This window comes from Kockiozyma suomiensis, assembly GCF_038497685.1.
Source record: "Kockiozyma suomiensis strain NRRL Y-17356 unplaced genomic scaffold V2V93scaffold_8, whole genome shotgun sequence".
Taxonomy (NCBI): domain Eukaryota; kingdom Fungi; phylum Ascomycota; class Lipomycetes; order Lipomycetales; family Lipomycetaceae; genus Kockiozyma; species Kockiozyma suomiensis.
Genome location: NW_027117671.1, coordinates 846834 through 874347, shown reverse-complemented (window position 1 = coordinate 874347; position 27514 = coordinate 846834). Strand labels below are relative to the sequence as shown.

At 43.4% G+C, this 27514-nt stretch overlaps 13 protein-coding genes across 13 annotated transcripts; 7 read left to right on the top strand and 6 right to left on the bottom strand.

Moving 5' to 3' along the window:
- Window positions 1-971: 971 nt before the first annotated feature.
- Window positions 972-2364, top strand: V2V93DRAFT_371368 (uncharacterized protein). Its single transcript, XM_066910491.1, has 3 exons — window positions 972-1490; window positions 1543-1685; window positions 1740-2364. Exons 1-3 carry the CDS (start codon window positions 1050-1052, stop codon window positions 2146-2148), a joined length of 993 nt encoding a protein of 330 aa, XP_066765542.1. The 5' UTR covers window positions 972-1049; the 3' UTR covers window positions 2149-2364.
- An 813-nt stretch (window positions 2365-3177) lies between these two features.
- Window positions 3178-4065, top strand: V2V93DRAFT_380920 (uncharacterized protein; the record flags this gene model as incomplete). The annotated part of the gene is made up of 1 exon (XM_066912082.1): window positions 3178-4065. The coding sequence occupies one exon, from the start codon at window positions 3178-3180 to the stop codon at window positions 4063-4065; it is 888 nt and encodes a 295-aa protein (XP_066765541.1).
- A 3918-nt stretch (window positions 4066-7983) lies between these two features.
- V2V93DRAFT_324878 (major facilitator superfamily domain-containing protein) lies at window positions 7984-9626 on the top strand (the record flags this gene model as incomplete). The annotated part of the gene is made up of 3 exons (XM_066907487.1): window positions 7984-8146; window positions 8198-8272; window positions 8329-9626. 3 exons carry the CDS (start codon window positions 7984-7986, stop codon window positions 9624-9626), a joined length of 1536 nt encoding a protein of 511 aa, XP_066765540.1.
- A 457-nt stretch (window positions 9627-10083) lies between these two features.
- V2V93DRAFT_371360 (uncharacterized protein) lies at window positions 10084-13098 on the top strand. Its single transcript, XM_066910490.1, has 2 exons — window positions 10084-11005; window positions 11063-13098. The coding sequence occupies exons 1-2, from the start codon at window positions 10210-10212 to the stop codon at window positions 12880-12882; spliced, it is 2616 nt and encodes an 871-aa protein (XP_066765539.1). The 5' UTR covers window positions 10084-10209; the 3' UTR covers window positions 12883-13098.
- Window positions 13020-14136, bottom strand: V2V93DRAFT_371359 (uncharacterized protein). The gene has a single exon (XM_066910489.1). It carries the CDS (start codon window positions 13886-13888, stop codon window positions 13124-13126), a length of 765 nt encoding a protein of 254 aa, XP_066765538.1. The 5' UTR covers window positions 13889-14136; the 3' UTR covers window positions 13020-13123.
- Window positions 14137-16186, bottom strand: V2V93DRAFT_371358 (uncharacterized protein). Its single transcript, XM_066910488.1, has one exon. It carries the CDS (start codon window positions 16040-16042, stop codon window positions 14255-14257), a length of 1788 nt encoding a protein of 595 aa, XP_066765537.1. The 5' UTR covers window positions 16043-16186; the 3' UTR covers window positions 14137-14254.
- On the top strand, window positions 16178-17224 carry V2V93DRAFT_273695 (uncharacterized protein). The gene is made up of 2 exons (XM_066907175.1): window positions 16178-16463; window positions 16524-17224. The coding sequence occupies exons 1-2, from the start codon at window positions 16319-16321 to the stop codon at window positions 17195-17197; spliced, it is 819 nt and encodes a 272-aa protein (XP_066765536.1). The 5' UTR covers window positions 16178-16318; the 3' UTR covers window positions 17198-17224.
- Window positions 17194-18563, bottom strand: V2V93DRAFT_371354 (uncharacterized protein). The gene is made up of 2 exons (XM_066910487.1): window positions 18326-18563; window positions 17194-18262 (listed from the first exon to the last, which is right to left on the bottom strand). The coding sequence occupies exons 1-2, from the start codon at window positions 18446-18448 to the stop codon at window positions 17252-17254; spliced, it is 1134 nt and encodes a 377-aa protein (XP_066765535.1). The 5' UTR covers window positions 18449-18563; the 3' UTR covers window positions 17194-17251.
- On the top strand, window positions 18444-20372 carry V2V93DRAFT_371352 (uncharacterized protein). Its single transcript, XM_066910486.1, has 2 exons — window positions 18444-20050; window positions 20105-20372. Exons 1-2 carry the CDS (start codon window positions 18780-18782, stop codon window positions 20343-20345), a joined length of 1512 nt encoding a protein of 503 aa, XP_066765534.1. The 5' UTR covers window positions 18444-18779; the 3' UTR covers window positions 20346-20372.
- Window positions 20373-20557: 185 nt separating this feature from the next.
- V2V93DRAFT_371351 (pyridoxal phosphate-dependent transferase) lies at window positions 20558-22148 on the top strand. Its single transcript, XM_066910485.1, has 3 exons — window positions 20558-20722; window positions 20782-20946; window positions 21000-22148. The coding sequence occupies exons 1-3, from the start codon at window positions 20579-20581 to the stop codon at window positions 21996-21998; spliced, it is 1308 nt and encodes a 435-aa protein (XP_066765533.1). The 5' UTR covers window positions 20558-20578; the 3' UTR covers window positions 21999-22148.
- V2V93DRAFT_347476 (P-loop containing nucleoside triphosphate hydrolase protein) lies at window positions 21707-23968 on the bottom strand. The gene is made up of 2 exons (XM_066907913.1): window positions 23116-23968; window positions 21707-23064 (listed from the first exon to the last, which is right to left on the bottom strand). Exons 1-2 carry the CDS (start codon window positions 23859-23861, stop codon window positions 22146-22148), a joined length of 1665 nt encoding a protein of 554 aa, XP_066765532.1. The 5' UTR covers window positions 23862-23968; the 3' UTR covers window positions 21707-22145.
- A 212-nt stretch (window positions 23969-24180) lies between these two features.
- Window positions 24181-26041, bottom strand: V2V93DRAFT_347475 (myosin-like coiled-coil protein-domain-containing protein; the record flags this gene model as incomplete). Its single annotated transcript, XM_066907912.1, has 5 exons — window positions 25769-26041; window positions 25667-25715; window positions 25341-25615; window positions 24444-25275; window positions 24181-24389 (listed from the first exon to the last, which is right to left on the bottom strand). The coding sequence occupies exons 1-5, from the start codon at window positions 25925-25927 to the stop codon at window positions 24181-24183; spliced, it is 1524 nt and encodes a 507-aa protein (XP_066765531.1). The 5' UTR covers window positions 25928-26041.
- Window positions 26042-26114: 73 nt separating this feature from the next.
- Window positions 26115-27474, bottom strand: V2V93DRAFT_347471 (putative methyltransferase-domain-containing protein). The gene is made up of 2 exons (XM_066907911.1): window positions 26779-27474; window positions 26115-26729 (listed from the first exon to the last, which is right to left on the bottom strand). Exons 1-2 carry the CDS (start codon window positions 27426-27428, stop codon window positions 26159-26161), a joined length of 1221 nt encoding a protein of 406 aa, XP_066765530.1. The 5' UTR covers window positions 27429-27474; the 3' UTR covers window positions 26115-26158.
- Between the last annotated feature and the right edge of the window lie 40 nt (window positions 27475-27514).

Below are 27514 nucleotides of genomic sequence, written 5' to 3'. Positions count from 1 at the left end.
ACCCTACTAAACCCTACTAAACCCTACTAAACCCTACTAAACCCTACTAAACCCTACTAAACCCTACTAAACCCTACTAAACCCTACTAAACCCCTTGTTGTTTATTATACCCAGTTACAGTTTATAGTTCTTTTTTCGATTTGCAACTGATTGCAACAGCAGCTAATCAATTAGAAGTCGTAATTATCTCTACTTCTCTAAGCTGCACCAGTGATGTAGCAGTAGTCTGCAGTTAATAATACAGCCTGATGACACATGATTTATCCCGCACGGCACACTCTGCCCGCTGACTGAACATAGTGTGTTTGTTCTTATCGGCCGATTAGGCTGGATTTATCAGGGAATTTCTTGTACTAATTATTTAGTAGGTGGCCAATCATACAGTTCTAATTCCTGCGTCACAAAATACACAAAGAATACCGATCATAAGCCTAACCGTACCCCGCATAAATGATAGCTAGGCTCTGGACCTTTCTCCAACTATTTACATTTTGAGCTCAATTAAATTTTTCTGCATTTCTTCATGATTGACAGCATTAATTTAAGTCTTTTTAATATTTAGTCAATATTTGATCGAAAGCATTCATTTACTGTGATTGCGATTGCATAGAACAAACTTCGAACACTATTATAGGATAATTGTGGGGTAGTGTGGGTCGGCTTCGGTTCAACTTGGTAAACTGGTTGGTGAGCAACACCTGAATCTCTTAACATCAGTAGTCACAACATCTGAACAAACTGACCATAACTAAACAATTAGCAGTTTAATATGGATAAGTCGAAGCATGAGAAGATTGGTGCCGGTAAGCGTTAATTATGTTACTATAGTGTTCACTATTATAAATTTACACAAACCGTCAGTCTAATGAAGCACGCGGCTCAACTATTTCATCCGCGGAAAAAATCGCTATATTCTTGTGGGTTTCACTTTTTGTAAAATATGTATATATATATATATATATATATATAATGTATGTGCCGCGTAGGACGTCAATCGTGTATCTGTCGATTTCTTGATATTGCTCATTAGCAGCTGATTGGTTCAAAAATGCCTACTGTTTTACTTACTGGTGCTTCCGGATTTATAGCCGGCTGGATCTTGCGCTACCTTCTCGACAGAGAATATACAGTTATTGCCACAGTGCGTTCAAACGAAAAAGGAGAGTATCTCAAGGCACTCTATCCTGGTGTGTCTAAATTATCTTATTCCGTTGTTCCTGATATTGGTGCTCCAGACGCATTTAAGGATGCCGTTGTAGGAGTGGACTATATCATTCATTCTGCCTCTCCTTTCCGTCTTAATATCAGCAACCCGGTTACTGAACTACTTGAACCTGCTATCAACGGAACAACAGGTATTCTTTATGCTGCCAAATTATATGCCCCGCAAGTAAAAAAAATAATTATCACGTCAAGCTTTGCTGCAATCCAACATGTCAGTAAGCGTGACTATCCAGGACATGTCTATGACGAAACCCAGTGGAATCCGGTATGTATTATCACGCTATGAGTCAAGGATCATGTCTAATTTGAATGATTAGTGTACCTGGGAGGAAGCGCTTGCATGCAATGCTCATGATGCTTACTGCGCAAGCAAAGAGTTCGCGGAAAAAGCTGCTTGGGACTTCTTGGCCAAAGAGAAACCTAATTTTACAATTACCGCTATTAATCCTCCAATCGTTCTGTAAGGTGATGGTGCTTGATTGCCGAAATATAGCAACTGACTTTGAATAAATAGAGGCCCGATGCTCCACGAAGTTAACGCTGCTACAATTAACACCTCTTGCTCTGTTATCTGGAGACTAATGAATGGATCCCAGAAAATTGTTCCAGTAACTCCTGTTCATCTTTGGGTAGACGTCCGTAATGTTGCTATGGCTCATATTCTGGCTCTGGAAAATCCCGCTGCCGACAATCAGAGATATCTGGTGTCGGCTGGCTCTTGGGGATTGGAAGATGTCTGTCAGTATCTTTTGAAATCATTTCCCGAATTGAAAGGTAAAGTGCCTACTGCTAAGAATGAGTTGGAAGCAACTGAGTATTACTCTGGAGACAACACAAAGTCGATCAAAGATCTTGGAATTGAGTATATTTCTTTGGAGCAGACTGTCTATGACTTGGCTAAGCAGCTGATTTCATGGGTATAATGTGTTTCAATGATTTATTTGTCTGAATACCGCTAAAATTAACTTGACTTTTCACTATCAAATAAGGTGAAATGCCTCTGGACTGTATAGTAACGGTGCGATGGAAATCCTTTTGAGGCGAAGTAGTTATGGCGTTAGCAAAGGTCATAGAGATGATGGTTAGTTATTGATGTAAATCATATTATAATTAAAAGAGACATAAAAAAACTCTATTAATTAGCGGCCACGGATGGCATATGGAGATAGCTCCTATTATAACATATTTACGGTTGTTTTCTGTCTGAAAATCCAGATTGAAGATTCAATCTGGGATCCTAACTACGGTTTTACTGATCAAAGAAACTAGCCGTATGTAAGCAAAAACTCAATTTCCGCACGCTCCACCCAGCGGGTATCTTTTTTGTCAAGAAAAGATAAGTGAGAGCTTCCATACGTATATAGTCCAAATGGTTTGATAGCGATTTAGTGCTGTAAAATTACTTCCTTCCAGATCTTAATTAGACCTGTAAGCAGTAAACGAGTGTCTGAATTTGAAGTTCAGCTATATGGTTCTGAGCTCTTTGAAGTCGAGTTTTGCCTGGAACCCGGCGATGAATCAGCAAAGTCATTTCTTTACGTAGGGAAGCATGTTTTTTTTTGAGGGTCGGGCTTGGCATGATGGCCTTATATCATAAGATTGAAATAGTTTTCGCTACTAAATGATGCTGCTTCAACAAATGATGTATGCCAGAATCATCGCATCAGCTGGAAGAAGCTGTCGGCTAACAGTGGCTTAAGCGCGGCTAAAGACAAGTGACATCACAGACGAAGGCACGGCGAGGCGGTGCTACAGGGCGGTGTACGCGATAATGCGAGCCTGGTCACGAGGAGCACTACGCCCATTTACCTCGCGCCACTGCTATTCTGATGAATTAGTCTTCTACGTTATATAAGTAATGGAACTTGCACCGTTCGGCTGGGCTTTTGCAAATGTGACTGTGCAGCAAAATCAGTCATCCCTCTTTCTTTGCCAACAACCGTCTCATATCTATGGTATACGGACGAACCTTGATTAGGAAACAACGATCCGGAGAGCAATTGTCCGCCGACGAACAAGCCATTATTCGTACTTTCCGCGCTCGAGAGCGCGAACGAATGCGTCGTCGTCGAACTCGAATTATAAATCAGTCCAGCTCTGAGCCAGATCTTTCTCCTAAGGACTCTAGTCCACAATCGTCGGCATTCTCTCCCGCACCATCGCCAAGTCAATCCTTTGTGCCTGTTCGACAAGTGCCAAGCATTATAGAAGGCGCGGATTCATTGCAGAAGCGAGAAATATCTAAGTCAACAAAATGTTTTAGGCAAGCCGATGGAACCGAGGCTGCTACAGATGCTAGTCAGCTATTTAGCCGGTCTGATAGTAGCATTGGGTACAATATTTCTATACATTATGAGCATTCTGGAATTGAGCGATCTGACTCGCTTGATTTGAATATTTTATTTCCCGAGATGCAATCCTCTAGATGTGAAGAAAATGACGAAATTCTTGATCTCAATGATCAGTCCTTTCTTCAATATGAATCACATCAGCAGGATTATACCAGTCTCTCCTCTTCTTCAACAACGATGTCTTCTTCTAGTTTGACTTCAATAGCCACGTTGTCAACCTCGCTTCCTGATGTTTCGTCTGGGATTTCTATAGATCAAGCGATCGGCTGTGAACATCGTGAATGCATTGATTCGCTGCCTTATTCACCGATTCTCTCCACTCCTCGATCACTTCCAAAGGATGAAGAATTTCTACAGCTGAAGTCACAATTGCAATCAGTATTTTCCACCTTGACGTCACGGCGTCGGCTTCCTCCAGAAGAACTGAGAAATTGGATACTTGAACTCCTCGACTCTCAGTCTCTACGAAGAGAGCTCGAAGACAGGTAGCATTTGTCTTTTGTAAAAAAATGTTATCTAGAATTTTGTAGATACTGCCTGATTGCTGTATACTTTTATTTGTTATTATCTAAAGCATGTACTTATTTAAGCGTTTGTTTGATTAACTTGGTGAGGTGCATGGTTCATTATTTATTTCATTTTGCCGAGTTCTTGGCTTTGTTAACGGAGTTGGTAAGGGCTAATTAGGGGACTAGTCGGCTTTTGTATTTCATCACTAGTTTTGAATTCCTATGATTTCAAAATCAGATAATCATGCGTCAGAATGGTTACTTTTAAAACTTCTCGAGATCTGTTGGCTGTAGTGCTATGATATCATACTATTTTTACTAGCAGAGAAGTGCTGATGATGATAATTCAAGTTTTGTCCGTTTGCGATAACTAGGTTATGGCAGACGCTGTTGGCGAACAGGTAACAATATTTACGAATCTAAGCTATTATATTTATATCTGGAGTGGCATTGCAGCCTGTTTGGCTCAATTAAAGCAATTTTTTATCGCCATTTACAGTTGGAGATCTGCATGTGGTTTGAAGATAGCGTCCACAAAGGCTGTGTATTTTCACCCCCCGCCGAGGGTTCGTTTGGCTGAAGTTTGGGTGCTGCGCCCCAAAGTGTGTTTTCAGAATGTAGTATAGTGCTTACTTCGCAAATTGTAGATAAGCCACTACTGGGCATTTTCATATAGCTAACAGTGATAAATTTAGTAATTTCAGCAGCCTGAAATGTGAAATGAATGGGCTGTGGAATCTGATAAGTATGCCCGGTAGCCAGCCAGCCATTATGCGTGTATTTCGCGATAATGACAAAACACTCTCATAGCGGAAGTCAGTAGTGCTTCATTCTGCTTGAAATTATTCTGAATAATGATAAGATTATAAGTATGCGCAAATTTTATAGTCGTAATATTGCAAAAATTTACTGTTGGCGCTACAACGATAAATTAAGAGAAAAAAGGATCAGGATCTTAAGAATAGCTCTATATGTACTTAGACATTCAAACCACTCCTCGATAAAGTACAGGCGTTTTAAAATACGAGTTCCGTTCACCAATTCAAACGTACATTTAATATCTATCTACAATTACATTACAATATTAAGTGCGCTTTATCGATTATATATGCCTCTTTACGCTAAAATCATGGTTGACGTAGACATATCGCTGCTATATATTCGAGACGCTGATGTGATTACACGCCTCTCTAGACACCCTCCTCTAACACCTGCAACTCGTTTCTAAGGTCCACCAGTCAGACGTCGAGCATCAAAAAGCATAATTCAAATAGACCGTGTCATTTCAAGACAAAAATCAAAAGCACCCTCTGTCTATTCTGAGCGCTCGCCGGAATTCCCATGGAGCATAACCAATATCTACAAGTAGGTTGATGATCCATTAAACGGAGTGATAGTTCTCAAACACGCAGTGCCACTAAATAACGCGCATACCCGCTTCAGTTCCTTTTGGGTTACAAGAACGTAACGCTATCTCACATTTGGTCTCTGCAAGGTCATAATGAGTCGGATGTAGACATAAGCTGTGGAATTTCACAGTCAATCACAGTAGCTAAATCGTAATATAGCAAAAAAAAAAAACTGGCAACATGAATACAGAGTTAAGCATTCTATCAGGAAAGAGTTTTATCAAATTGTCTTAACTACTCACCTGCTCAGACTACGTCAATTTTTCTCGGATGACTCGGACTTTGCATCAGTGTGGGCAACGAATGAACCATTACAGGGTCTGTCTATCTCGGAATAATGTAGAGAGGTTTCTGTATTTCAAGAAACGCTTGAACAGTCTCGCACGTAAAGCTCCTTTATAAAGTTTGCAGATAGTGGCTATCGAATGCATTTCATTTGAAACCTCTTGCTCTGCACAGCTGCTGAATTCATTGGTCAGAAACCTTGATATACAATTTTTATAGTTTTTGAGACATAATGCAAGACTCAGTCAATGATAATGACTACAGAGTAATTGGATAACGATGGGACTCGGGTCAGCAAATATGATTGTCCAATGAGTTAAGAGGCTAAAAAATCCTTTTTGCTGACGGGAATTCTTCAGTATGCTACACCTATGATAGGAGTCTGGGACTCACGAGAACCGGCAACATTTCTAGCTACGAGACACAAGCTTTTTTTCAACAAAAGAAAAAGTTTCTTATATAACCTCTAAGCTGCAAAGTGTCGTGCCATCGGCGTCACGGTGTCTTCCATCAAAGTTGCGACCACCATAGAGTCATCTGTATAGAAGTCTAGCAGTCGAGCTATTTTCTCGAGCAGAGTTTAATTTTCGGACCTGCACGGGTCAAGCAAGCGAAGATCTCTTATATTCGGCCCCCGCGGCTTGCTTATCGGTATCTGTAACTCAATGGTGGTGGATGATAGTCTGTCTTTGATTATGATGGCTTGCTGAGTTATTACATACGGTGCACCGCCGGATCTGCACAATTTTGGCTACCTTGGTCATATGGCTTTGGCAGTATTACCATACTACTTTGATGTAGATGCCATCTGAAAGTGTTCCGTCGAGCTTCCATTGGTGCAAGCTCTATCATCGGTTTTGCCGCGCACAGGCAATGATTGTGCACGGATGCCATCTCATAGCATATCGTGCGTTTCTATACTGAAGCACATGCTCAAGTCATATTTTAGTATATTCTACGATTACAGTGGAAAGATCAGCATGATTGAAAATTTTATGACTCTGTCCAATATGAGTCAATGGAAAGCAGAAATCAAAACTGTTCTTATCTTTGCATAGAGAGAGCAATAATGTACGAGTCATCTCGACTTAAGTCACGCAAAAGCTCGCATAAGACGATAGCTACGTTGCAGTTTACCGACTGATAAGGGCTTCGACCAAGCATCCAATTGCTAAGCTTGCCGATAAAGTGTCACACCGCAGACGCAATATCGCTTCATTTATTAGCATGCACTTTCCAACTGCACAGTCTTGTCTGTCTAACACAGGAAGCACGTCGGAAAGGATTTTTGATATGTCTTTGATATCAAATCAGCTGGGTAATTTTCAATTCTACAAAGTAAAAGCTGCTATATTAGCCAACTGCCCACTCAGTGAGGTATTTACCACTGCGTCATAGCGCCTTTCTAAAACGCTGTTTATTTGTGTTATCTGTTACGGTTTGGTCTGTCCATGAAGTCTGTGCTTATCGCCTGTGCATTTAAGCAAGTGCCTACGACCATGCGCTGGCCTGGGGTCAGCTTTAACGTAGTTGTAGAAGATTCGTTGTTATAGCACGGCATAAATTGATTCATTTAGACGAGGCAAGCAAAAAAAAATCAATCTATTTGTATTACCGTTTCAAAGATAGCCAAGAGCCGCCACAGAAAATACCGACGAGCAGCTAATTTCAGGGTACGCCTGATAAGAGAGCACTTGCCAGAGTTTGAGTTTTGACTCGTGGTCTGTGGCCCCACTTGTGCCCTCGCTCATATAATTGTCGTCACAACATTATTATGTCAGTGCTCGTACACGGACGCCTGGGATAACAGAGTGGATTTTTAGCACCGGTATCGAGCTCCAATTCTTCTATAAGTAAAATAGCAATACCGAGAATAAGTTCCTCGAGGCTGACCGCCGACGATAAGACGCCTCCAGGTCAAGGGCAATGCAAACGCCACGTTTAGCACTACGAGAACCCTGGCTAGCGTTGTCTGGGCGGCGAGATAAGATAGATTTGGTTATCGTACCCTATATTTGAGGTATCGGGTCGGAGCGGTTCTTATGCACACCGTGACAGCCTACTCATATACGCCTCGAGTGGTATAAGACTCAGTCAACCCGGCCACTGCCAGATCCTCTTGTCTCTTACACTTGGCAACCATTAGAGTATCTGGTTTTTGCGCTGTTCGCTGTCTGGCGTTGACAATTTACTAAGCTATTGAAATGGGTTTCGATTACTTTATGAACCCTGTTGCGGAGTGGATTGGATGGTTTCCCAAAGATTACTCGAGAGAGGAGCGTGTTCTGGTTCATAAGCTTGACATGCTTATTTTGTTCTTTGCTTGCGCATCTACCTGGGCTAACAATTTAGATGTTGGTGCAATTTGTAAGAGTGCTTTTACATTCCTTTTATCCGTTCTTGACTAATCAATAGTAGATAATGCTTACGAGGGCGGCATGGAAGAAGACCTGAATCTGGGAGGAAATCGTCTTACGTATTTGACCTCAATTTGTAAGTGGATGGTTTCTGTTTCTAAAATCAAACTTCCTATGCTAAACTCTAGCTAGACTGGGCTGCCACTACTGCTTTCCAGGTTCCTTGCAACATTTTGGTGACTATGGTACCCGCTCATTATTATATTCCAGCTTGCGAGGTTGCCTGGGGTCTTTTCACTCTCGGTACTGCTTTTGTCAAGAATTACGAACAGCTGATGGTCATGCGCTTTTTTGTTGGTGTCACTGCAACTCCTTGCTGGATTGCTAATATTCACATTATCAACTGCTGGTACCGTAAAAACGAGCTCGGAAAGAGAAATGCTATCTATTACATCACTTATCCATTGGGCTCTATGTTTTCTGGATATTTGATGACAGCGTGCTTGAAGCTTGAAGGTGTTGGTGGTCTTGAAGGTTGGAGATGGCTTTTCATTATTTGTACTATCATTACTATTCCTCTTGCTATTTTTGGTGTTATCTTCTACCCAAATGTGCCTACTAACTGCCATTCTCGCTTCTTGACCGAGCGTGAGAAGGAGTTGGCTCAAGTCCGTTTACTCAAGGAAGGTTTTGCTCCATCGCGCGGTATTTCTAAGGATCTTGTATGGCGGTCTGCATCTGCATGGCAGACTTGGTGCTTTTTCTTTCTCGCAGGATTGTTTTGGTTGACTCCCTATCCGTCTACCACTCCGTTTCTTTTGTGGCTAGGTGATACGTCGACTGACAAAGCTTTTGTGAATAACGCGTCGACTATCACCTATGCCATATCAATTTTTGCGGCTATGTTTTTTGCATTCTACTCGGATTGGCGTGGAAAGCGGTGGGATAGTATGCTTGGTTCTGGAATTGCAGTTTTGATGTGTAACATCATGCTTTTAGTCTGGGATATTAGCAAGGGAGCAAAATACTTTGCTTTTATCCTATTGGGTTTCACTCAGGGTCCTATAAATGTTGTTATGGCTTGGTTTGCGGAGAGTTTGGCACATGATCTTGAAGTGCGCTCCGTCTCCTTCGCGTTTGTTAACATTTCATACTGCCTTGCTCAGCTAATTCTTCCACTGTGTGTTTGGCAAACAAAGGATGCTCCTCGTTTCAAAGCCGGTTACATCTTTGTTGTATGTGCAAGTGTCCTCGAATTGCTAATTCTCCCTCTGCCTGTTTACTTTGAGCGTCGAGATAGAAAGCGTGGCATCAACCAAGTTGAGATTGTCTCCCAAATGGCTGAGGTTATTGGATTTGATGAAATTACGAGAGAACATGGTGATGTTGATGAGCTTGGTTCTATTTCTTCAAAGGGGGAGAACATTGCCAAGAAGGATGCGGCGGCTGTTGATGTCCAAGAGATTTCTGGCTACAGCGAGAAAGTGTGAGCTAACATGATGGGTTATAGACGTTTCTGTTTGTTTTATATAAATCCTCTTTTTTGGTTTGGTTTTTGTTTTTGTCTCGGGATTTATAAGGAGTCGCGAAGAGTATAAGCGTAACAATTCTATCTGCTAATAGATTTTTTTGCAAGTAATAAATGGTACTATGTTTGATAATTGTATTGCGTAACAGACGAATGGTGAAATGTTAAACCCTATTAAAACCCTTGCTATCATTATATAGTCAATACTATGTTCAGGAGTCGACGTTGGGGTCAGGCTTTTGGACTTCAGCAGTATGGGTATAGACAGAAGCTGCATTAAAGGCGATAGATATTTTGGGGAAACGAAAAGTTTTATTGTTCGTAGTAGAATGTTCAACGCAGGAAGTAGTCCATCAGCTGCTTAGTCATATAGGTTCTAAAAACTGGCAGCTGTCATTTTGCTTCAATTAGGGTGTTTGAGAGCGTTGACTCCTCTACTCTGCACTTTGGTGGACGATACTGCGTCGCCACTACTGTGCTGAAGAGCAATCTTCGAATCCACACTAGTGCGTGAGGAAGTTGCTGTAATCTAGGCATTTGTTGCAATGTGGTTTCAGCAGTTGTCTGCTTCGGTCATTTTGGCTGCGGCACTGCTGCTCGTCTCACCTGTATATGCCTCGGTCTCTATCGTCGACTTACTGTCTTCCTCACCTGATTTTACCCTTGTCGTTCGAGTTCTGCAGCGCACAGGCTTGATTCCTGTGCTTAACATGGGACGGAATATTACTTTTTTTGCTCCGACGAACTCTGTGCTGGAGAAAATACCCAGCTCGGTAGATTTGCCAAAGCTGCTCGAGTACTTGATTATTACAGACCCCGTCATTTCAACAGAATTAGAGGACCAGTCACGAGTGTTCTTCTCACATCTGCGTTCCCCTTCTGCACCTGACTTTCCAGTTCCGATTAAAGTCCGGCTCGTGCAATCTCGACCCGGTGAACCCTCGAATAGTGCCGGCAAGCGCCTCATAGTTGGTACTGCCAGCGTTGTTCGTCATGACTGGATCGCGGACAACGGTGTAATTCAGGTTGTAGACAGTCTTGTTGATATCCCCGACTCTCTTTGTCACGGGTTGAGCCGATTAGCGGGTACGTCTGGGCCAACTCAATTCTTTGCTCAGTTGTTTGTACAGCATCCTTGGATTTGTATTCTACTGGCGGAGTCTGAGGACACGGCAACAGCACTTGTTCCTGCCAATTCAGCTTTTGGGTCTTTTAGTCCTATTGAGCTTAATTATCTGATGTCTGCTGGTGGACATGACGATCGATTAAAGCTTATTGGAGAGCATTTCCTCTATTCTCCGCTTTATAGACAAAATGACACTACGGGATTTGGAAATGACTGTGAGCTTCTCTTGTATTTTATGTTATATATCAAAGTACTTACGTTATTGTTTTTAGATCCTTTGCTTTCTGGCAATATAATACATGCAGCGGCTACCGATAACGGTAGAATTCGATTCAACAATGAGGTGGATACCGTTGAAACCGACATTCTTTTCCAAAATGGAGTCATGCACACCTTACCCAATTTGGTTATCCCTTGGACTTATTTTGCCTTTTCTCCTCTCAAATATCTCTACGGAATTCATGCAGTCAAATTTGCCGAAGAGCTACTTTTTCATGGATACCGCTCTACTCTGGTGGATGCGCAGATTCATCAGACTATTTTTGCACCTATCGATAGTGATGGCAGCGATTCTCCTACTTCTGAGAGAACCTTATCTTATCATTTTGTGGATTATCCTATTTTGAAGCTTACGGAAGGCGTCATTCCTAGCAGACTGCAGCCCTTGCTAATGAATCGCTACCATCAGCGAGTAAAGATAACTTCCAGCAATGGGGTTATGTACGCCAATGACAATTCTCGTATATTGCGAGAGCCAGTTATGATTGGAAATACTGCCATCGTTCCGATTGATAGGCCGCTGGAGCTACCACCTAAGCTAAGATTTGCTGCAGGAACTATTGAGAAAGGAAGTACTATGATGACTTTCTTGCGAGAATTAGACTTTTTTGATGATGCTGATCTTCGAGGATGGACCATATTTTTCCCGAACGACGATGCATGGGCTTCTTTAGGCAGCGTTACGAAATATTTCAAGAAACGGCCTGAGATCGCTCGGCAGTTACTGCTCAGTCTAATGATTACGCAGCCGGTTTACTCCGAAGATTTCACAAGCGACATCTCAGGATTTGAGACTGCATTTGGCTCTCGCATTGGGATCAAGGGTGATAAAAATCACGAGACAGTTATTTTTGTTAGTCTCGTTACCAAGACAGAAACTGAGATCCCGCTTGCAGCCTCTGATATGCTGTTTGAGTCTGGAGTCATTCAGACAATTGGCGCTGTTCCTATACCAGAGTATATCGAAATTACACCCCGTCAGCTATTGGACGCTGAAGACATAAATATCTTTGTAGATCTTCTTGAGGCTACAGACTTGCCAGCGGACACGGGCGTGCTAAATGACGAGTCGTCGTACATCATACTTGCACCAGTTGACATGGCTTTGAAATACAGAGAGGTTACTCCTGTGACGCTAAACCTTGCAACTCAACTTGGTCTGCACATCTTGCGTCGCCGAAATTTGCATTCTGGGCGTTTTATTGATGGTGCAAGCTCTTTTGATTCTATCGTTCCTGATTTGACGATGATGCTATCCAAGTCTAGAGACACAGAAAAATACACTCTCAGCATATATAGTCGAGAACTAATGCGAGAAACCTTTTTTTCTATCCGGATTTTATCTATGGGCCTGACATCTGCCGGAGCTGAGATTTATGTTGTTGACACGGTGTTGCCTATGTTGCTAGTTCCTTCCGAGAATCGTTCATGGTGGCAACGACATGGAATCCTCGTTGCGCTCGGTGCTGCGGCTGGTATCATTGTGATTTCCATGATATCGTTGGGTGGGTTCTGGATCATTTATCAAGGTGGTCGAAATTGGAACCGTCATAGATCTATTGTAGACAACTTCAAAAACATTGTGCAGTTTAGGCAAGGTGTCAATGGTGATTTTATAGGATCCTCGCTTCTCTCAAGTGATGATAGTGACAGCGATTCAAATGATGCGGATGACGAAGAGGAAGCGGTAGGTGAGGGTACGCCGTTTTTGAGACAAGCAAGTGGAACGTTGGGAAGTCGTGTGACGGGAGAGGAAGAAACCGATGATGAGATTGAAGAAGCAGAGCATGTAGAGATGAGCAGTGGCCGATAAATCAGGAGGACAGCAGGGACTTATTTGATTAATTGGTATTTTGCTGTTTGCTGTTTCTCATTGCCGATTAGGTTAATCAGGCTTAGAATTATGTAATTAATTTCAAACTACAAAGTTGGAGGGATTACGGATCTCCATTGGCAGATAAACAGAGCACCTCTGCAATCAAATTTTGGATTGTTGTATGAAAAATAAAACTACCAACTTAACCAGAAATTGATGAAATCATGCATGTGTCTTGTCAAGGAAGTGAAGAGTAATACTCCTTTTCGTCATCCGTCATCCCGTCATAAATGTCCTTTAAAGTATCAACTTCCATGCCGTAAGCAGAAGCTACGATTTTTTTCCAAGTTCGCAATCCCAACCCCGTATTTTGATCAACCGCAGGATTTTCACATACCGCGTCAACAGCTTTGAATAATTTTTCAATCTCATTGCGCTGGTTGTCTCTTTCGAAGGCGTGGATAGCTCTGTAAGCTTCCGAGCGACTAAATCCTTTTCTGCTTAGATCTCTGTATATGTTGCGAAGGGTCGTTTGTGGATCTGACGTATCTTTCCTTTTGCTCCCAGATTTTAGATCCTGTCGTTTTTTGGCAGGCTGACCACTATCTGAATTTTCTTCGCTTTTGGTTGTGTCGGAAAATGGCCTTTTAATTAAATTCGCTTGATCAGCTGGACGAGAAGTCAGTGATATCGAGTCTGAGGGCAGTTGATCTGAAGAAGATGTTTCTATTGGCTGAACAAGTGAGCTAGAACTTTCAGGCCCTGCGTTCATAGATGCTGAAGAGTGGGTTGCTGTCTGGGTGCTACTTGTATTCTGCAGTGTATTCTCAGGCCATGAACTTTCTGACGCATCTTTAGCACTGTCCTTCGTGATTTGAGCCATTTGTTCGTTGTCTGCATCAGCAGATATAGTCCGAGTTGTTAGATTTTCTTCTTCACTTCTGCTTATCGTGACTCGTTGCTGATCCTCTGGGTTCGCGTTATCGGGATGTATTGTAGACATCGCGTAGACTATAAACACCGAGTCTGCTGAATAGAAAACTATAGCGGAACTTTAGCGGTACTATAGCGGTTATCTGCTACTCAGTCAAAAGAAAATTACAGGCAGACTTCCAATCGATCATATTAGAAGATACTAGAATAGCGCTACCGATATAAAAACAGATCATTAGTAGGATAGCTAGTGATGAGGCATTGAGGTTTGGGAAATGCCAGGGTAACCCCTTATACTGCTAAAATACGAAATATTGATGCTTATTCATTTTAGCCACCAAATTCATTTCTATTTCTACGTAAATATCATCATTACTGAAAAGAAAACAAAGGGATCTTAAGAACACAAGATGCTTAAGAAATTGAGGACCTCTCTCTATGCTCCTGCTGTTCTAACTGTAAGCTTCTGCGCTGAACTCTTGACTCTTTCTGCGTCTCTGAGTTCCTTCTTTTTTATCTTTCCCGTAGATGTTTTTGGCAACTCATTTTCAAATTTAATATCTCTTGGTACCTGAAAACTGCCAAGTCGCGAACGAGCCAAAGAAATTATGCTGTCTTTCACTGTCTGACTATCTCCGTTCTTCCAATCGGAGCGGAGAATGATAAACGCCTTTGGTCGCTCGCCATACTTTTCATCAGGAACTCCGACGACTGCGGCTTCAAGGACTGCAGGATGCGACTGGAGGACGTTTTCCACAGCGACGCTGGAAATATTTTCGCCTCCAGAGATGATAATGTCCTTTCCACGATCGAGAATCTCGATTGCGCCGTCGGGATGTACAACTGCGAGGTCTCCAGAATGAAGCCACCCTCCGGCCCAGACTTTGCTCGTAGCATCTTTATCGTTGTGATATCCTTTCATGCATATATTTCCTTGAAAAATAATCTCTCCGATTTCGCTTCCGTTGGGAATTACGTCAATGAGCGATGTCGGATCGTTAGAATACTCTTCTTTCTGCTTTACGACGCGAACTCTGCGTGAGGTGAGGAAGCCATGGCCTTGTCTAGCCATTTTTCTAAACCGTTGCTCCTCACTCTCTAAAGCCCATTCTGACAGTATGTACCCACGCGATATTGGCCCGTAAGTTTCAGTCAAGCCATACACATGAATTGGACGAAGATTCAGGCTGACCATTTTCTGAAATAAAGCTGGCGATGGAGGCGAGGCAGCTACGGTGACCATGACAGGCTCAGGAACTTTTCTAGCTGAAGGATGCTCACATATCTGGATGTTAACTGTAGGTGCTGCATTATAATGGGTGACAGCTTTACCGGGACCAGCGGAAAGATACTGCCATACTAAACCGTAGTCAATTCTTCTGAGACAGATGTGCAGGCCTCGAACGGCCGTAACAGCGTACGGAAATGACCAGCCGCCAGCATGGAACATGGGCAGAGTCCAGAGGTAGCGACAGCCAGTGGAGGAGCCATTAAGCTCAGCTTCGATAATGTTGGCCATGGCCGCTAAGTACATTCCTCGATGAGTGTATTCTACCGCCTTTGGTTTTCCGGTGGTGCCGGATGTGAATGCAAGAGCAAGAACATTATCCTCGTCTTGATCTTCGTAGTGAAGTGAGTCCAGAGGTGTCTCGTCATTAGCCAGCGACTGGATAATTTCATTATGAGTGGCGTTTGTACGCCCCGAAGCTCTGAACTTGCGAAGGTAAGTAGGATCGGCCGAATCGAGATCTACGATGACCTCTATTGGTGTTTTGAGGCTGTTCATGGCGGTGTCCAGTATCTCAAGAAATTCGTAATCTACAAAGACGACGGAGACTCCTGAGATTTCCAATACATCTCTGATTTCTGTAGCGGATAGCCTGTAGTTGAACGATGCCTGGATTAGACCTGATCCTGCAATCCCATATAAACATTCGAGAAACATTGGAGTGTTTGACGCAAAAATCCCAATTTTAGTACCCGGAGGGTATCGTTTGGCAAGAAAGACAGAAATTTTACGAGCACGGTCTGCGAGTTCGCGATATGAGCGGGTTATGGTGGCACCACTGCGGTCGCGGTGAAGAATAGCGGGAGCCGAGGGCTCAATGAGGGCAGCTCTGGGAAGGAAGTACGCTGGGTTGAGATCATGAATGTGTGGTTTATCTTGAGCAGATGTTGGCGGTGCGCTGAAATGGGCCACGAGGGCTGCTAGACGATGAGCCATGAGGAAGTGCGAGAGAGAGGAGGATGAGGATGCTAATTTATAGTCATCGATCGGTCTTCATCGGTCTTCTCTCAAACCATTTAATGATATTCAATGATCATTTATGCAGTTTCCCCGCAATCTTCCCGCCCACCGCCTTCTGATCTTTATCACGTGCTCAGCGGTTTAGGGTAAGGAGAGCCGCATGCTGATCATCGGCTCCCAGGCCTCTTTCTGCCGTCTGCGCACTCGCCCTGGCTTGCAGACCACTATCAGTACTTGCCTGCTCCACTCAGAATGTCATACCGTTTGAAAGTCTCTGCTGGGTCTGGATACGAAGAGAAAGATAGACAAGAAGTTCCCGTAAACACTGAGTCAGCCATCGAGGTATCGACACCTGAATCAGATACTAGGATTATCGTTCGCATCCCAAACTATTCTGGTATGTTATTCAGCTCTTAAAAAGAGAATCCATGGTTTTGCTAAGCCGTGCTGTTTCTAGGACTTCCTGAAGCCTCTCCAAATACCTGCGCGTATTTTGGCTACCCGGAGCACCAGTACGACCAGTATTCCATTGCCTTCAGTATTACCTTTAACTCAGACGTTTCATTCGATGATCTGCTCTTTGGAAATGACTTTGACCGGCCAATCAGAGATCATTTGCCTTATGGTTTTAGTTTTGCGTACAAGATCTTTAACTACACCATTGACCCATCTGCAACCGGCGATGTCTATGCCGACAAGCCTTTCCTCTTTGGCTACGCGGCCAGTAGTATCAACGTTATGTCGACAACGCACGAGACTGTCAACGAGCACCCATTTTTAAAAGAGGATACTCTAGCTATCGGTCCTATCAAAAATACAGCAGTCGATAGGGACGACGACGAAAGTGACGTGATTCCATCGTCATCTGCTGAGCGTATGAAGTATTTTCTTAACGAAGATCATAGACAGCGCTACGCCTTCAGAGCCAACGAAACCTACAAATTTGATTTCCACAATGCTTACCTCGACATGAACTCAAATGGTAAAGGATTTTCTTTAAAGCTTCCTGGATATAATATGTCAATCATGAAGTACTGGGATGGCCAGCCTCTACGATACGTGCTGAAATCAAAATCAACTGGTTTAGTTTATCTGGTCGTTGTGTTTGAACTCGAAGAAGTTTCCTCTTAGTTGGAATAATATATAATTTAAAGAGTCTACTTCTATAACAAATATTACACTATATTACAAGCGTTTAATGATGTCGTTCGTGACTTCTGTCGTAGTCGAACTTCCGCCCAGATCGGGTGTAGCGAACCTCTTCTCGACCATATGCTCGTCAACCGCCTTGTGAATACGCGCAGCAGGAATAGGGTAGCCCATAAATTCAAGCATGAGAGCGGTCGATCGGATGGTCGCAATCGGGTTTGCAATATTCTTTCCTTCAATGTCGGGTGCACTGCCGTGACAAGGCTCGCCGATAACAAAGCTGTCGCCAACATTGGCCGACGGAATTACTCCCAAAGATCCGACAAGAGCAGCGGCTCCATCGCTGAGAATATCTCCATAGAGGTTCGGTGCCACGACAACGTCAAAAATCTCAGGCTCGCGGAACATTCGGTAAACCATAGAATCGACTATCTGTTCCTGAACAGCGACACCAGCAAATTTCTCCTTGTTATCCTCATACACTTGGCGAACCGTCTCACGGAATAGACCATCAGTCACACTTAGAACGTTCGATTTGTGAGTAATTGTCACAATCGGGCCATTGGGATGAAGCGAAGGCTGACCGGCTCTAGCGGCACCTCGCTGAAGCGCTAGCTCAAAAGCAAGTTTTCCAATGTTATACGAAGCTTTCTCGGTGATCCGCTTAATAGCCTCGGCAACCTTGGTTCCATCCTCAAGAGTTTTGATAGTCTCCTCCTTGACATACAAGTCCTCAGTGTTCTCGCGAACGATGACCATGTCAACCGGTCTATCATCGCCGACGGACTTGACCGGGCGAACGTTGGCGTACAGCCCCATCTTCTTGCGAAGAGCAACAATGGGTGACGAGTATCCGGCCACACGCGTACTCGGGGAGCTGACGGCACCAAACAATGCTCCATCGCACTCAGATTTTAGAATTGAAACGGTCTCGTCGGGAAGAGCAACGCCAGTGGCTTTGAAGTTCTCAAAACCAGCAATGAGATCTACAAAGGTGAACTTGAGACCATCTGATTCAGGTAGAGCCTCCAAAATCTGTCTTCCAGCCTGTTTTACCTGCGTTAGAACCAATTCTGCTGAGTAATCCATACGTAAAAATAATCTACACACCGGAATGACCTCTTTGCCAATACCATCGCCAGGAATAAGCCCAATGTTCAGCGTCTTCAATCCTCTAGTCGCAGTCAAAGAGACTCTCCGAAAGGCAAGGCGTGCAGTAGTAGCTCTCAGCATTTTATTTTGTCCTTTTCTTGTTAAGTATTGTGTGAACAGCTTTGAGGAAGTACGACCTAGACTTTTTTTTCCTCAGTCGCCGGCATCGGGATCAGAACTAGTCACGTGATCTCACGTGCAACTTAGGCCAATTACAATATAACCATGCAAAGAGCTCCCTAATTGTCAGTCAGCGTATTATAACGCCTAGCGCTTTACTTCGTTCTGATCGAAAAAGATTATCAGAGTATCATGGTTATATAACCTGAGAAACCTTTTTTCTAAACTTCCTGTGGCTGAAAAGCGACGTGCACAGCTTCAAAGAGCGCAGTGCGCAAGTTTATAGTCAACAATGACGTTGTCCTCGTTATCGCCAACTAACGACCACTCTGCGGGTGAGGGCTCAGTTTCTGCCAAAGAGAGTTCTGAGAGTTCTGCACCAAATTCAGAGAGAACAGTACGATTTCTAGATGCAGAGGGTGACGAAAACAGACAAGCAAGTCAATTCTTGGAAACTGGGTCTTCGCTGGAGCCTATCATCTCGGCTGCGTCATCGGTCGAGAATGGAGAAGCAGAAAAAGCAGCGGCAAATGACTACTGCATTGATCAAACTGCCAAGATGTATAAGACGCATTTTGTAAACACAGAAAAGCCATCATCAGCAAATCGGTTACGTAGTAATAGCAGTCTTCGACGTACGTTCTATGGCTCCAGACATCTCTCTTTAATGAAGCCAGCACAGCAGCGTTCCATGTCGAAGTTGGCTACTCACAATATTCCAAACCACACGATAGAAGAGCAAGACGAATCCTACAGTGTTTCACCACACACGGCACCCGATCAGCTTGAGTTTCCAGAGGTTAGAGGACGACACAGAAGCCAGTCGACGCCAGCTCAATACCGGAAAACAAACGACGAGTCTCCAATTCCGTCGGCATTAGCACGGCTTGGGTCATTTGCTGCAGATGGATCAAGGAGGAAACGAAGACCTACAGTATCCGAAGCCGGTGTTGCTATTGTGGATGGGATTACAGAGGTGGTGCCGCATCCTGGTATCATGGCAGCCGCTTTCTCTTCTGCTGCCGTTGCACCAACTCCTGCCGAAGTGCTTCGTCGAAAAAGTACGACCGGCGAGAAATCTCATGCTGACAAGAATACGGATGATTTAAAGGTATCGAAGGGTTACTACATGACTTTAATGATGTCGTACATCAAGCTGGTGTGGAAATTTGTGACGACAGCCAAAGGTCTTTTTATCGTCGTATACTTGTGTCTTGTGATTGCTTTCGGTGGCATGCTATTTTTGATTTTAATTGGTGCTGCGCCTGCTATGAATAAGCATGATAGTCCTGACAGCGATGACACCCCGGGAAAGCGATGGATAGAAATTGACTCTCAAGTTCTTAATGGTTTATTTTGTCTTACAGGATTTGGACTTATGCCTCAAAGAACCAAACATCTTTATTTCTTGATAAAAGGACAGATTAAAGGAAAGGAGACCACAGAGAGACAACTGATGAAACGGTATACTTGGTATATTCCGGGTAGGAATTGGCCGCAGCTGGCGACAGTGTTGTATTTGTACGAATTGAACTCTGTTTTTCAGATTTTCATGGCAGCTGGGTAAGTATTTCTCTAGCCTCAGTCTTTACTGTTAACAACTAACGCATGTGGTAGTATGTGGGCATTTAATCGGCATAATAGGCCTCCATGGCTGACAGGTATAACCATCGGTTTGGGATTCGGATCGTCTATGATAGCTGGGTTTATCGCTGGTTGGCAGCAACGTAAGCTTCGAAAGGAAGCAGCAATTGCAGGCGAGGACTCGGAATCACGGCCCGGGGGGTCCGGAACGTCGCAGGAGGACTTGGTAGTGGAGTTAGTCATTGATAGGAATAGATCGGATAAAGACGTATAATAAGACTGATTATTTTTTAAGATTGAATATCATGCTTTGCGTAGAGGATTACAACCACTATAAACCCTATGCACTTTAGATATAAGTACAAACCCCGAATGTACTTACAGCCTGTGCTCTGTTTTGGGCGTCGAAGCTGTGGCGTTCAAACTCTAATTTAGCTCGTGCATATACTTCGACTCGATGGTGATTTTATATTATCGTGCTCTTTTATCAGATACCTCTTTTTGAATATGACATCCTCATTTAATCCTGATTCTATAGATCTGTCAACTGAACAGGCTCTCGACTACGAACAGCAGTACTCTGCTCACAACTATCACCCTCTTCCCGTCGTATTCTCACGCGCGCGCGGAGCTCATGTCTGGGATCCAGAGGTACTTTTTTTTAATAACGTCGTTTCTCTTATCTGCGGCTTGTTGACATTTTATTTTAGGGAAAACATTATCTTGATTTTCTTTTGGCTTATTCTGCTGTGAATCAAGGACATTGCCACCCAAGGATCATAGAAGCGTTGACCGAGCAGGCTCAGAAGGTCACCCTCAGCAGTCGCGCCTTTTCTAATGATGTCTTCCCAAAATTTGCCCGCTATGTGACTGAGGTAAGCGAATAGGTGATATATATTATTTTTGGTGCTAATAGTTTTGCTCTCAGTACTTTGGTTATGATATGGTTCTGCCAATGAACACTGGTGCCGAGGCTGTTGAAACTGGTCTTAAGCTTGCCCGCAAGTGGGGATATCTCACGAAAAAAATTCCTGAATCTGAAGCTATTATTCTTTGTGCTACTGACAATTTTCATGGCCGCACTCTTGGAGTCATTTCAATGTCGACTGATCCAGAAGCTCGCAGCGAATATGGCCCATATTTGCAGAATGTGGGACCTCAGATCCCCGGTACTGACAAATTCATTCGATTTGGTCATATTGAGGATCTCGAGGAAGCTTTGAATGCCGTTGGTGATAAAGTGGCTGCATTTTTGGTAGAACCAATCCAAGGCGAAGCTGGAGTTGTTGTGCCGCCTGATGACTATTTGCCCAAAGTGGCCGATCTGTGCAAAAAACACAGAGTCCTACTAATCTGCGACGAAGTCCAAACAGGAATTGCTCGAACTGGAAAAATGCTCTGCTCTGAGCATTATGGTGTCAAACCTGATATCGTCTTGCTAGGAAAAGCTCTTTCAGGCGGTGTTTTGCCAGTTAGTGCCGTACTTTCGAGTCGCGAGATTATGCTTACCATTGCGCCTGGCACACATGGATCAACTTTCGGAGGCAACCCATTGTCCTGTGCGGTTTCTATCGCAGCACTTCAGGTAGTCAAAGACGAAAATCTTGCTGAACGTGCAGCTGTTCTTGGTGACACATTCAAAAAGAGTCTCAAGCCTCTTGAAGGCGATGTAATCAGTGAGGTGCGTGGAAAGGGCCTTCTCACGGCTATTGTAATTGACAACTCAAAGACAAACGGCCGCACGGCTTGGGATCTCTGTTTGTTATTGAAGGAGAGAGGGTTATTGACTAAGCCTACGCATGAGAATATTATTCGCTTGGCGCCGCCTTTGGTTATCAGCGAGCATGATTTGGAAGAAGGAATTAAGATTATTAAGTCGGCATTGGCTGATCTTGCGACTGCGGAAATCCCTGCTGAAACGCACTAACTTTTTTGATGTATTATATGAACTTCGATGCCTTTTTTTTATGGCTGTGTAAGCAATTGTAAAATTAAATATTTTTCTATTCATTGTATCATACATATAAACCTGCCGAGCATCAATTCTCATCAATATAAACTTTACTTATCCTCTTTATCTGTCGTCACTGAAAAATCTTTTTAGCATTCCTACATCTTGTACCGCTCGTAGTAAATCGATCTCCTGCACAGATGCCGATATGCGCTGTCCATCTCGGTTCACGATCACGGATTTTCCCGCTGCGACACCAGATGAAAGGGATACAGCTCCGCATGCTTCTAAAGCGCTTATAACTTCTCGATACTCGCTGATTTGCAGACTGTCAAGTAGTTTATCTCTTGCGCACAGAGTCCCGTACTGCTCATATAATTCGCCTACTGTAAGACTAGCATTTTTCCGCTTCTCACCTACAACCAATGCACACAGGACGGCTTTTTGCTGCAAGTTTAATGTTTGAATACGTTGCACTGTTGAACCACCAAATGCATAAGAGCATATTTTAGCTATGTGAGCAATAGTCACCTTTGGTGCTGGTAACCCGGCGGGAATTGTGAATGTTAAGGATGATTTTGAGCTCGGCGAGCAAATTCCGTTGGTTGGTGCACCAATACTGTATTTTCGACGAGCCTCTTCTTCAGCAAGATCAAGACCTCTTTTGCAAATATCAAACGCTTTGCGTAAATCTCCTGTATTTGCTGCTGTCTTGCGTGCACAAAGTTGAATAGCGGCGGGATGCAATAAGCCCGTGACGGAAAATTTAGTCTGTTCATCTTGTACTGTCTCTAAATAGCTATCCATTCTAGCTTTTAAAACTTGTGCAATCTGTTCGGCTGTGTATGGATTAAATCTTAATAATTCTGGCACAAAGTTTCGAGCCTTTAGCTTTGGAAGAAAACGGGTCGTCAAGTTGAGAGCGTTTGCTATACCTATAAGAATCAGACTTGAATGTTGAAGACGCGTCCATTCAAATATCTCATAGATGACGCCTTGATCTTTTGTGATCAAATAATCCATTTCATCAAGTATTACAATACTATACGCCGTTAGAAAAAGAATAATAATGAAAAAACATAAATTTTCATACCATGACTGATGCTCCGCTCCCCGAGACTTTGACGAGTTGGCAAAGAAGGCTTCCAATTTTGCACTCGCATGCTTGTGGTCAACCTCTTCTATCGCCTCACCGGTGATATCCTCGACGATCTTCGAGATTACAAGTGCCGGCTTTCTGACAGTGACACAGTTAACATTGTTAACTCTGATTGTATTATCTGCTTTTACGACACGATGCACGACTTCGGATGTGAGAGCAGATTTTCCGGTTCCGGGCGGGCCGCTAACATATAAACAGCCTGATGTGCGTTTTTCAACGTGAGTGTTGATAAAGGACTCGATTATTTGGCGCTCGCTGTCGCGACAAAGAAGGGGAGCGGTCGAACTTGCGCTCCTTTGAAACACAGATTTGGCACCGCTGTATATTGTTGGTGTACTTGGCGTCTGCGGTGGAGAAAGCAACATTCTTTTGGAGGGTGTGGTAGCCGATGGTGGTGAAACTGACGTGTATCTGATATCGGCAATCGCACGTTTCTTGCTGGGTGTAATTGGCGGCGAAACGATAAATCGCGGATTATTCTCCTTCTTATTTTTCAATGCAGCTTCCTTAAGCGCAGAATGTGATTCTTTTATAATTTGATTTGCTCGTGTAGATGTTCGCAGCCTGCGAGGAGACGGAGACGGGATATTGTGTGTACTCCTGGCGCGCTTTTCGAGGACATTGACTGGTTGCTGGTACTCAGCTTGAGTTTTGGTGGTGGCAGGCGTGCAAGCCATAGTCACAAAAAGTCCTAATAAAGAATCAAAAAATGAAAGACTTTGCAGCTGAACTGGTAGTGGAAAACCAAAAAAAAAGAATGTGGGCTGCGAGAAACTAAAAGCTGTGCGGAAGAGAAAACACGCGTAACAGATCAAATTTGAGCCTCACCAAATTCTCCCAATTCGTTTAACGCGTATTCGACGCGTTTCAACCCTTACCCGTTATTATATACTGATTAATTGTTTAAAAGATACAATGACAATTTATTTGGGTGATTTTCTATTTTAGTAAAACAAGAGTAAGAAAGAAGGAGCTCTAGAGTTCCACAAGCTCAAACTACCAAGCTTGTGGAAGCTTTTGGTGCTGCTTCTTGTACTCGACACTATCCAACTTCATCTGTCGACGATGGTCTTCTAAGGCACGAAGTAACTTCTGACGGCCAGCAGCTGATTCGTTATGAATCGGGCAAGTTTCATCACAATTGGTATGCAAAGGTGCAAACTGCTTGAGGGTGTGCTCCAATTTTTTCATGTCAAATGGGAACGCTTCTGTGGAAATCTCATTTCCATTTGCCGCTGCAGCGTCGACATGATTCTCACCAGAAGCTGCGCCCGGCTGAGGTCCGCCCTGATCATTCTCTTCAGTGTCGTCGTCATCCTCATCATCGTCGTCGTCATCGTCAAGATCGTCGTCGTCAAGCTCATCGTCTTCGTACTCTTCATCGTACTCGCCATCTTCCTCACCAGAGCCATGAAGCCCGCCTTCCATTTCGGCAATCTTATTTTCAAGGGCAATACGCTCGGCTTGTAGAGCACGACATAAGTTTTCAAGCTTAGCCATTCGCTTCTTGTTAGTTTCAGCTTCTGTTTGCTGTTTAGTACGTTCTTCAGCCATCTCGAGTACATTTTTATTCATCGTCTCAGCCTTCTTTGCCAGTTGCTTGTTTTCTTTTTCAAGCTTTTTAGTCTTTTTGGTCATCTGTTCCATCTCTTTTCTAAATGTCAAAAAAAGATCATTTGAATTGTTGAGAGTTTCTTCAACCTGTTTGAACTTCTCAACATAGACATTCAGTTGCGATCGCAATTCAGTTTCAGTCTGCGTAAAAGTCGAAACTTGAGCAAGTAGTAGCTTGGATCGCGCAGCCTCGCTTTCGGCTAACCTCTTCTGCTTGTCGTATCGGCCCATATAGACTTGCATCTCCAGTTCCTTTGCGCGAGCCAGTTTCAAAAGGTGAGCATCTCGAAGCTCGTACTGTTCAAAAAAAAGCTTCATTCGCTCTTTAAGAACCTGATCATGGTCGGCTTCTTCCTTGAATTTCGCGTAAAGTTGCTGCTCCATGCGGGATTCAATATCATAAAGTTTTGCATCAAATTTGGTCAACATGTCCTCTCTCTTTTTCACCTCAGCTTCAACCAGATGTTTACTCTCCTCCTGTAATTAGATTGGATAGTTAGCAGAGAGCATAACGCAAGCTTGGCGAGCTGAAGAAAACATACCTTTATACGTTTGTTCTCCTTTTGCAACTCTCTGCAGAGGTTTTCGAGCTTCTCCTTGACCACGGTAGTCTTTCTTGCATCAAGTCTGACCATATCTTTCTCCTTTTGAAGCGCTTCGGATCGTTTCTTGGCCTTCATATGCTCGCGCTCGTGACGCTTCATTTCCTGGAAAAGCTCCGAGTATTTTTGCTGAATCGCTGTGATCTTGCCTATATAATCCTCACGCGAGTTGGCAAATTCGCCGAGTTCTTTAGTGGCCTTTGTGGCCTCCCGAGCTATTTAATGTTAGACTATGTGCGCGCCATTGCGAAGAAGACTATACTTGCCAATTGCGCCGTCGTCATCTTCTTCGGACGTGCCTGCTGGACTCATTGACTATAGACAAGTCAGTAAATAGTCAGATAACTCTTTTAACAGAAAATTAATACCCCATTGCTATCATTACTAGCTTTTGCCTGCGATATCTTCTGCTTGGCCAGCTGGAGCGAGGCCGCGTTTAGCTGATCAATGAAAACCTGGTTGTTTGAGAGATCTTCGGGCACCGAACTACTACATTCTGACGCGTCGGATGACGCAGCAAGAGTCATTCTTTTCCAATGATTATTCACTGAATCAGCTCTCTCTTTTAAATTTTTTGAATCATCCGTCCAGAAGTCGAGTAATGGGCAGTTGTCGGCGAATGCTTGGAGATAATTTTCTTTTTCGCCGCAACCCTCAACCCTGGACTGCTGCTTTATCTATATCATTTCAGTTCGGCTGAGTCGGGTTTTTTTTTTAGTGCCGTTCATTATTTTACATGTGTTTATTCGTAGCAAAGCCTAGGTGAGTGCGAGGATATCTACTCTCGCCTTCGCTGCTTCGGGCTGAAGGGCGCGCCGCCAGCGCACGCGCAACCCGTTCTTCTTCTCAAGCATCTCAAACACCTTGTTCTCACTCCCATGCCGTTCTTTGTGAACAAGTAGCAGCTTGTTATTTGAGACCATGAGTTTGTCGAGAATATCAGTCAAGATATCAAAGCTATCTGAATTATAGGTGCAGTCGCAGGCAACCACAATATCCCATGTCGTCGTATCAAATGCTGTCGCGTTCTGTAGTTCACTATTCTGAGATATATCCCAATCGAATGGTATATATTCTATCTCCTGATCCTTATTCCTCTTATTCAACAAAATGTTTTTCTCTGCAACTTCTTTTGCAGACTCGAGATCAGTAAGTAGAACTCGGCTGTTTTTGAATATCTTGCCGAGCGCAAGTCCTACTGTGCCACATCCACATCCAAGTTCTAGGATATTTAGTTTCTGATCAGGATCGTCCGTGAGCTGTGACACAAACTCTTGTCTATTTGCCCTTGATTTCTTTAAATAATCACATAGAAATATCCCAGAGTCCCTAGACGGTTAGCCTAGAAATCGTGAGAAAAGTAAGAAAGGGTGCTTACCACAGGTGCTTTGCCATACTGTCTCCTATTTCCTCTACCAGGTCCAATTGACCGTATGCTCCCATGTCCACCTCTCTTCTCACATATAAACTGTTGTCCTCGTCAAACTCAACTGCAATCGCAGCTTTTCTCTTCAAGCCAAGACTGACATCGTATATGAGCCTGAAAGGCAAACTTTCAATCTCCATATGAGCAAGACGTAGAGGATCGCCTTTACTGTCATATAATAGTGGACACTCGTCTACCGCCTCTGCAGAAACCGCATAAACTCTTTCACATAGATGTGCTTTATTTCGCAGTATTTCTTCGGCTTTTACACGCGGAATCTGAACGTCCAGCTGCAACGCTCGCATCCCATTCCTCCACTCTGAGATTACTTTTCCAACCACAGTTCTCTGACCAACTCTAACTAGTTCTACTCGCTTTCTTTTTCTTGACACTTCTGGAGAAATAAACAGTATTTCGGCACATACTGGTATTGCTCCGTAAAAAAAGTTCTCTCCGAGTTCGGTGGTTAAGACGATCTTTGAAGAGATAATAACTGAGTCGTCGATTGTAGGTGATCCTGAGAGCTGTCTCTTTGCATTCTTGCCATTAGTCTTGATCGAAGCACCTGTGAATGGTACTTTTAAAAACCGAGTATGGTACATCGTGTACTATATCATTGCAGCTATCGAAAGTTGTCTTCGAACTATCAGGAAATTAAAGAACAATAAAAATATTGTTGAATTTAAAA

Bases quoted from the DNA above. Each gene is read 5' to 3' on its own strand.
- V2V93DRAFT_371359 (XM_066910489.1), bottom strand. From the start codon at position 13,888: ATGTCTACAATACATCCCGATAACGCGAACCCAGAGGATCAGCAACGA.
- V2V93DRAFT_371354 (XM_066910487.1), bottom strand. From the start codon at position 18,448: ATGCTGAGAGCTACTACTGCACGCCTTGCCTTTCGGAGAGTCTCTTTG. The intron at 18,263-18,325 runs GTGTGTAGATTA...CAGGTAAAACAG, and splicing joins TTGGCAAAGAGGTCATTCCG to GCTGGAAGACAGATTTTGGA.
- V2V93DRAFT_371351 (XM_066910485.1), top strand. From the start codon at position 20,579: ATGACATCCTCATTTAATCCTGATTCTATAGATCTGTCAACTGAACAG. The intron at 20,723-20,781 runs GTACTTTTTTTT...ATTTTATTTTAG, and splicing joins CTCATGTCTGGGATCCAGAG to GGAAAACATTATCTTGATTT. The intron at 20,947-20,999 runs GTAAGCGAATAG...TTTTGCTCTCAG, and splicing joins TTGCCCGCTATGTGACTGAG to TACTTTGGTTATGATATGGT.
- V2V93DRAFT_347476 (XM_066907913.1), bottom strand. From the start codon at position 23,861: ATGGCTTGCACGCCTGCCACCACCAAAACTCAAGCTGAGTACCAGCAA. The intron at 23,065-23,115 runs GTATGAAAATTT...AACGGCGTATAG, and splicing joins GGAGCGGAGCATCAGTCATG to TATTGTAATACTTGATGAAA.
- V2V93DRAFT_371368 (XM_066910491.1), top strand. From the start codon at position 1,050: ATGCCTACTGTTTTACTTACTGGTGCTTCCGGATTTATAGCCGGCTGG. The intron at 1,491-1,542 runs GTATGTATTATC...TTGAATGATTAG, and splicing joins ACGAAACCCAGTGGAATCCG to TGTACCTGGGAGGAAGCGCT. The intron at 1,686-1,739 runs GTAAGGTGATGG...TTGAATAAATAG, and splicing joins ATTAATCCTCCAATCGTTCT to AGGCCCGATGCTCCACGAAG.
- V2V93DRAFT_347471 (XM_066907911.1), bottom strand. From the start codon at position 27,428: ATGTACCATACTCGGTTTTTAAAAGTACCATTCACAGGTGCTTCGATC. The intron at 26,730-26,778 runs GTAAGCACCCTT...CTAACCGTCTAG, and splicing joins AGTATGGCAAAGCACCTGTG to GGACTCTGGGATATTTCTAT.
- V2V93DRAFT_371352 (XM_066910486.1), top strand. From the start codon at position 18,780: ATGACGTTGTCCTCGTTATCGCCAACTAACGACCACTCTGCGGGTGAG. The intron at 20,051-20,104 runs GTAAGTATTTCT...CGCATGTGGTAG, and splicing joins CAGATTTTCATGGCAGCTGG to TATGTGGGCATTTAATCGGC.
- V2V93DRAFT_371358 (XM_066910488.1), bottom strand. From the start codon at position 16,042: ATGGCTCATCGTCTAGCAGCCCTCGTGGCCCATTTCAGCGCACCGCCA.
- V2V93DRAFT_371360 (XM_066910490.1), top strand. From the start codon at position 10,210: ATGTGGTTTCAGCAGTTGTCTGCTTCGGTCATTTTGGCTGCGGCACTG. The intron at 11,006-11,062 runs GTGAGCTTCTCT...TATTGTTTTTAG, and splicing joins TACGGGATTTGGAAATGACT to ATCCTTTGCTTTCTGGCAAT.
- V2V93DRAFT_273695 (XM_066907175.1), top strand. From the start codon at position 16,319: ATGTCATACCGTTTGAAAGTCTCTGCTGGGTCTGGATACGAAGAGAAA. The intron at 16,464-16,523 runs GTATGTTATTCA...TGCTGTTTCTAG, and splicing joins TCGCATCCCAAACTATTCTG to GACTTCCTGAAGCCTCTCCA.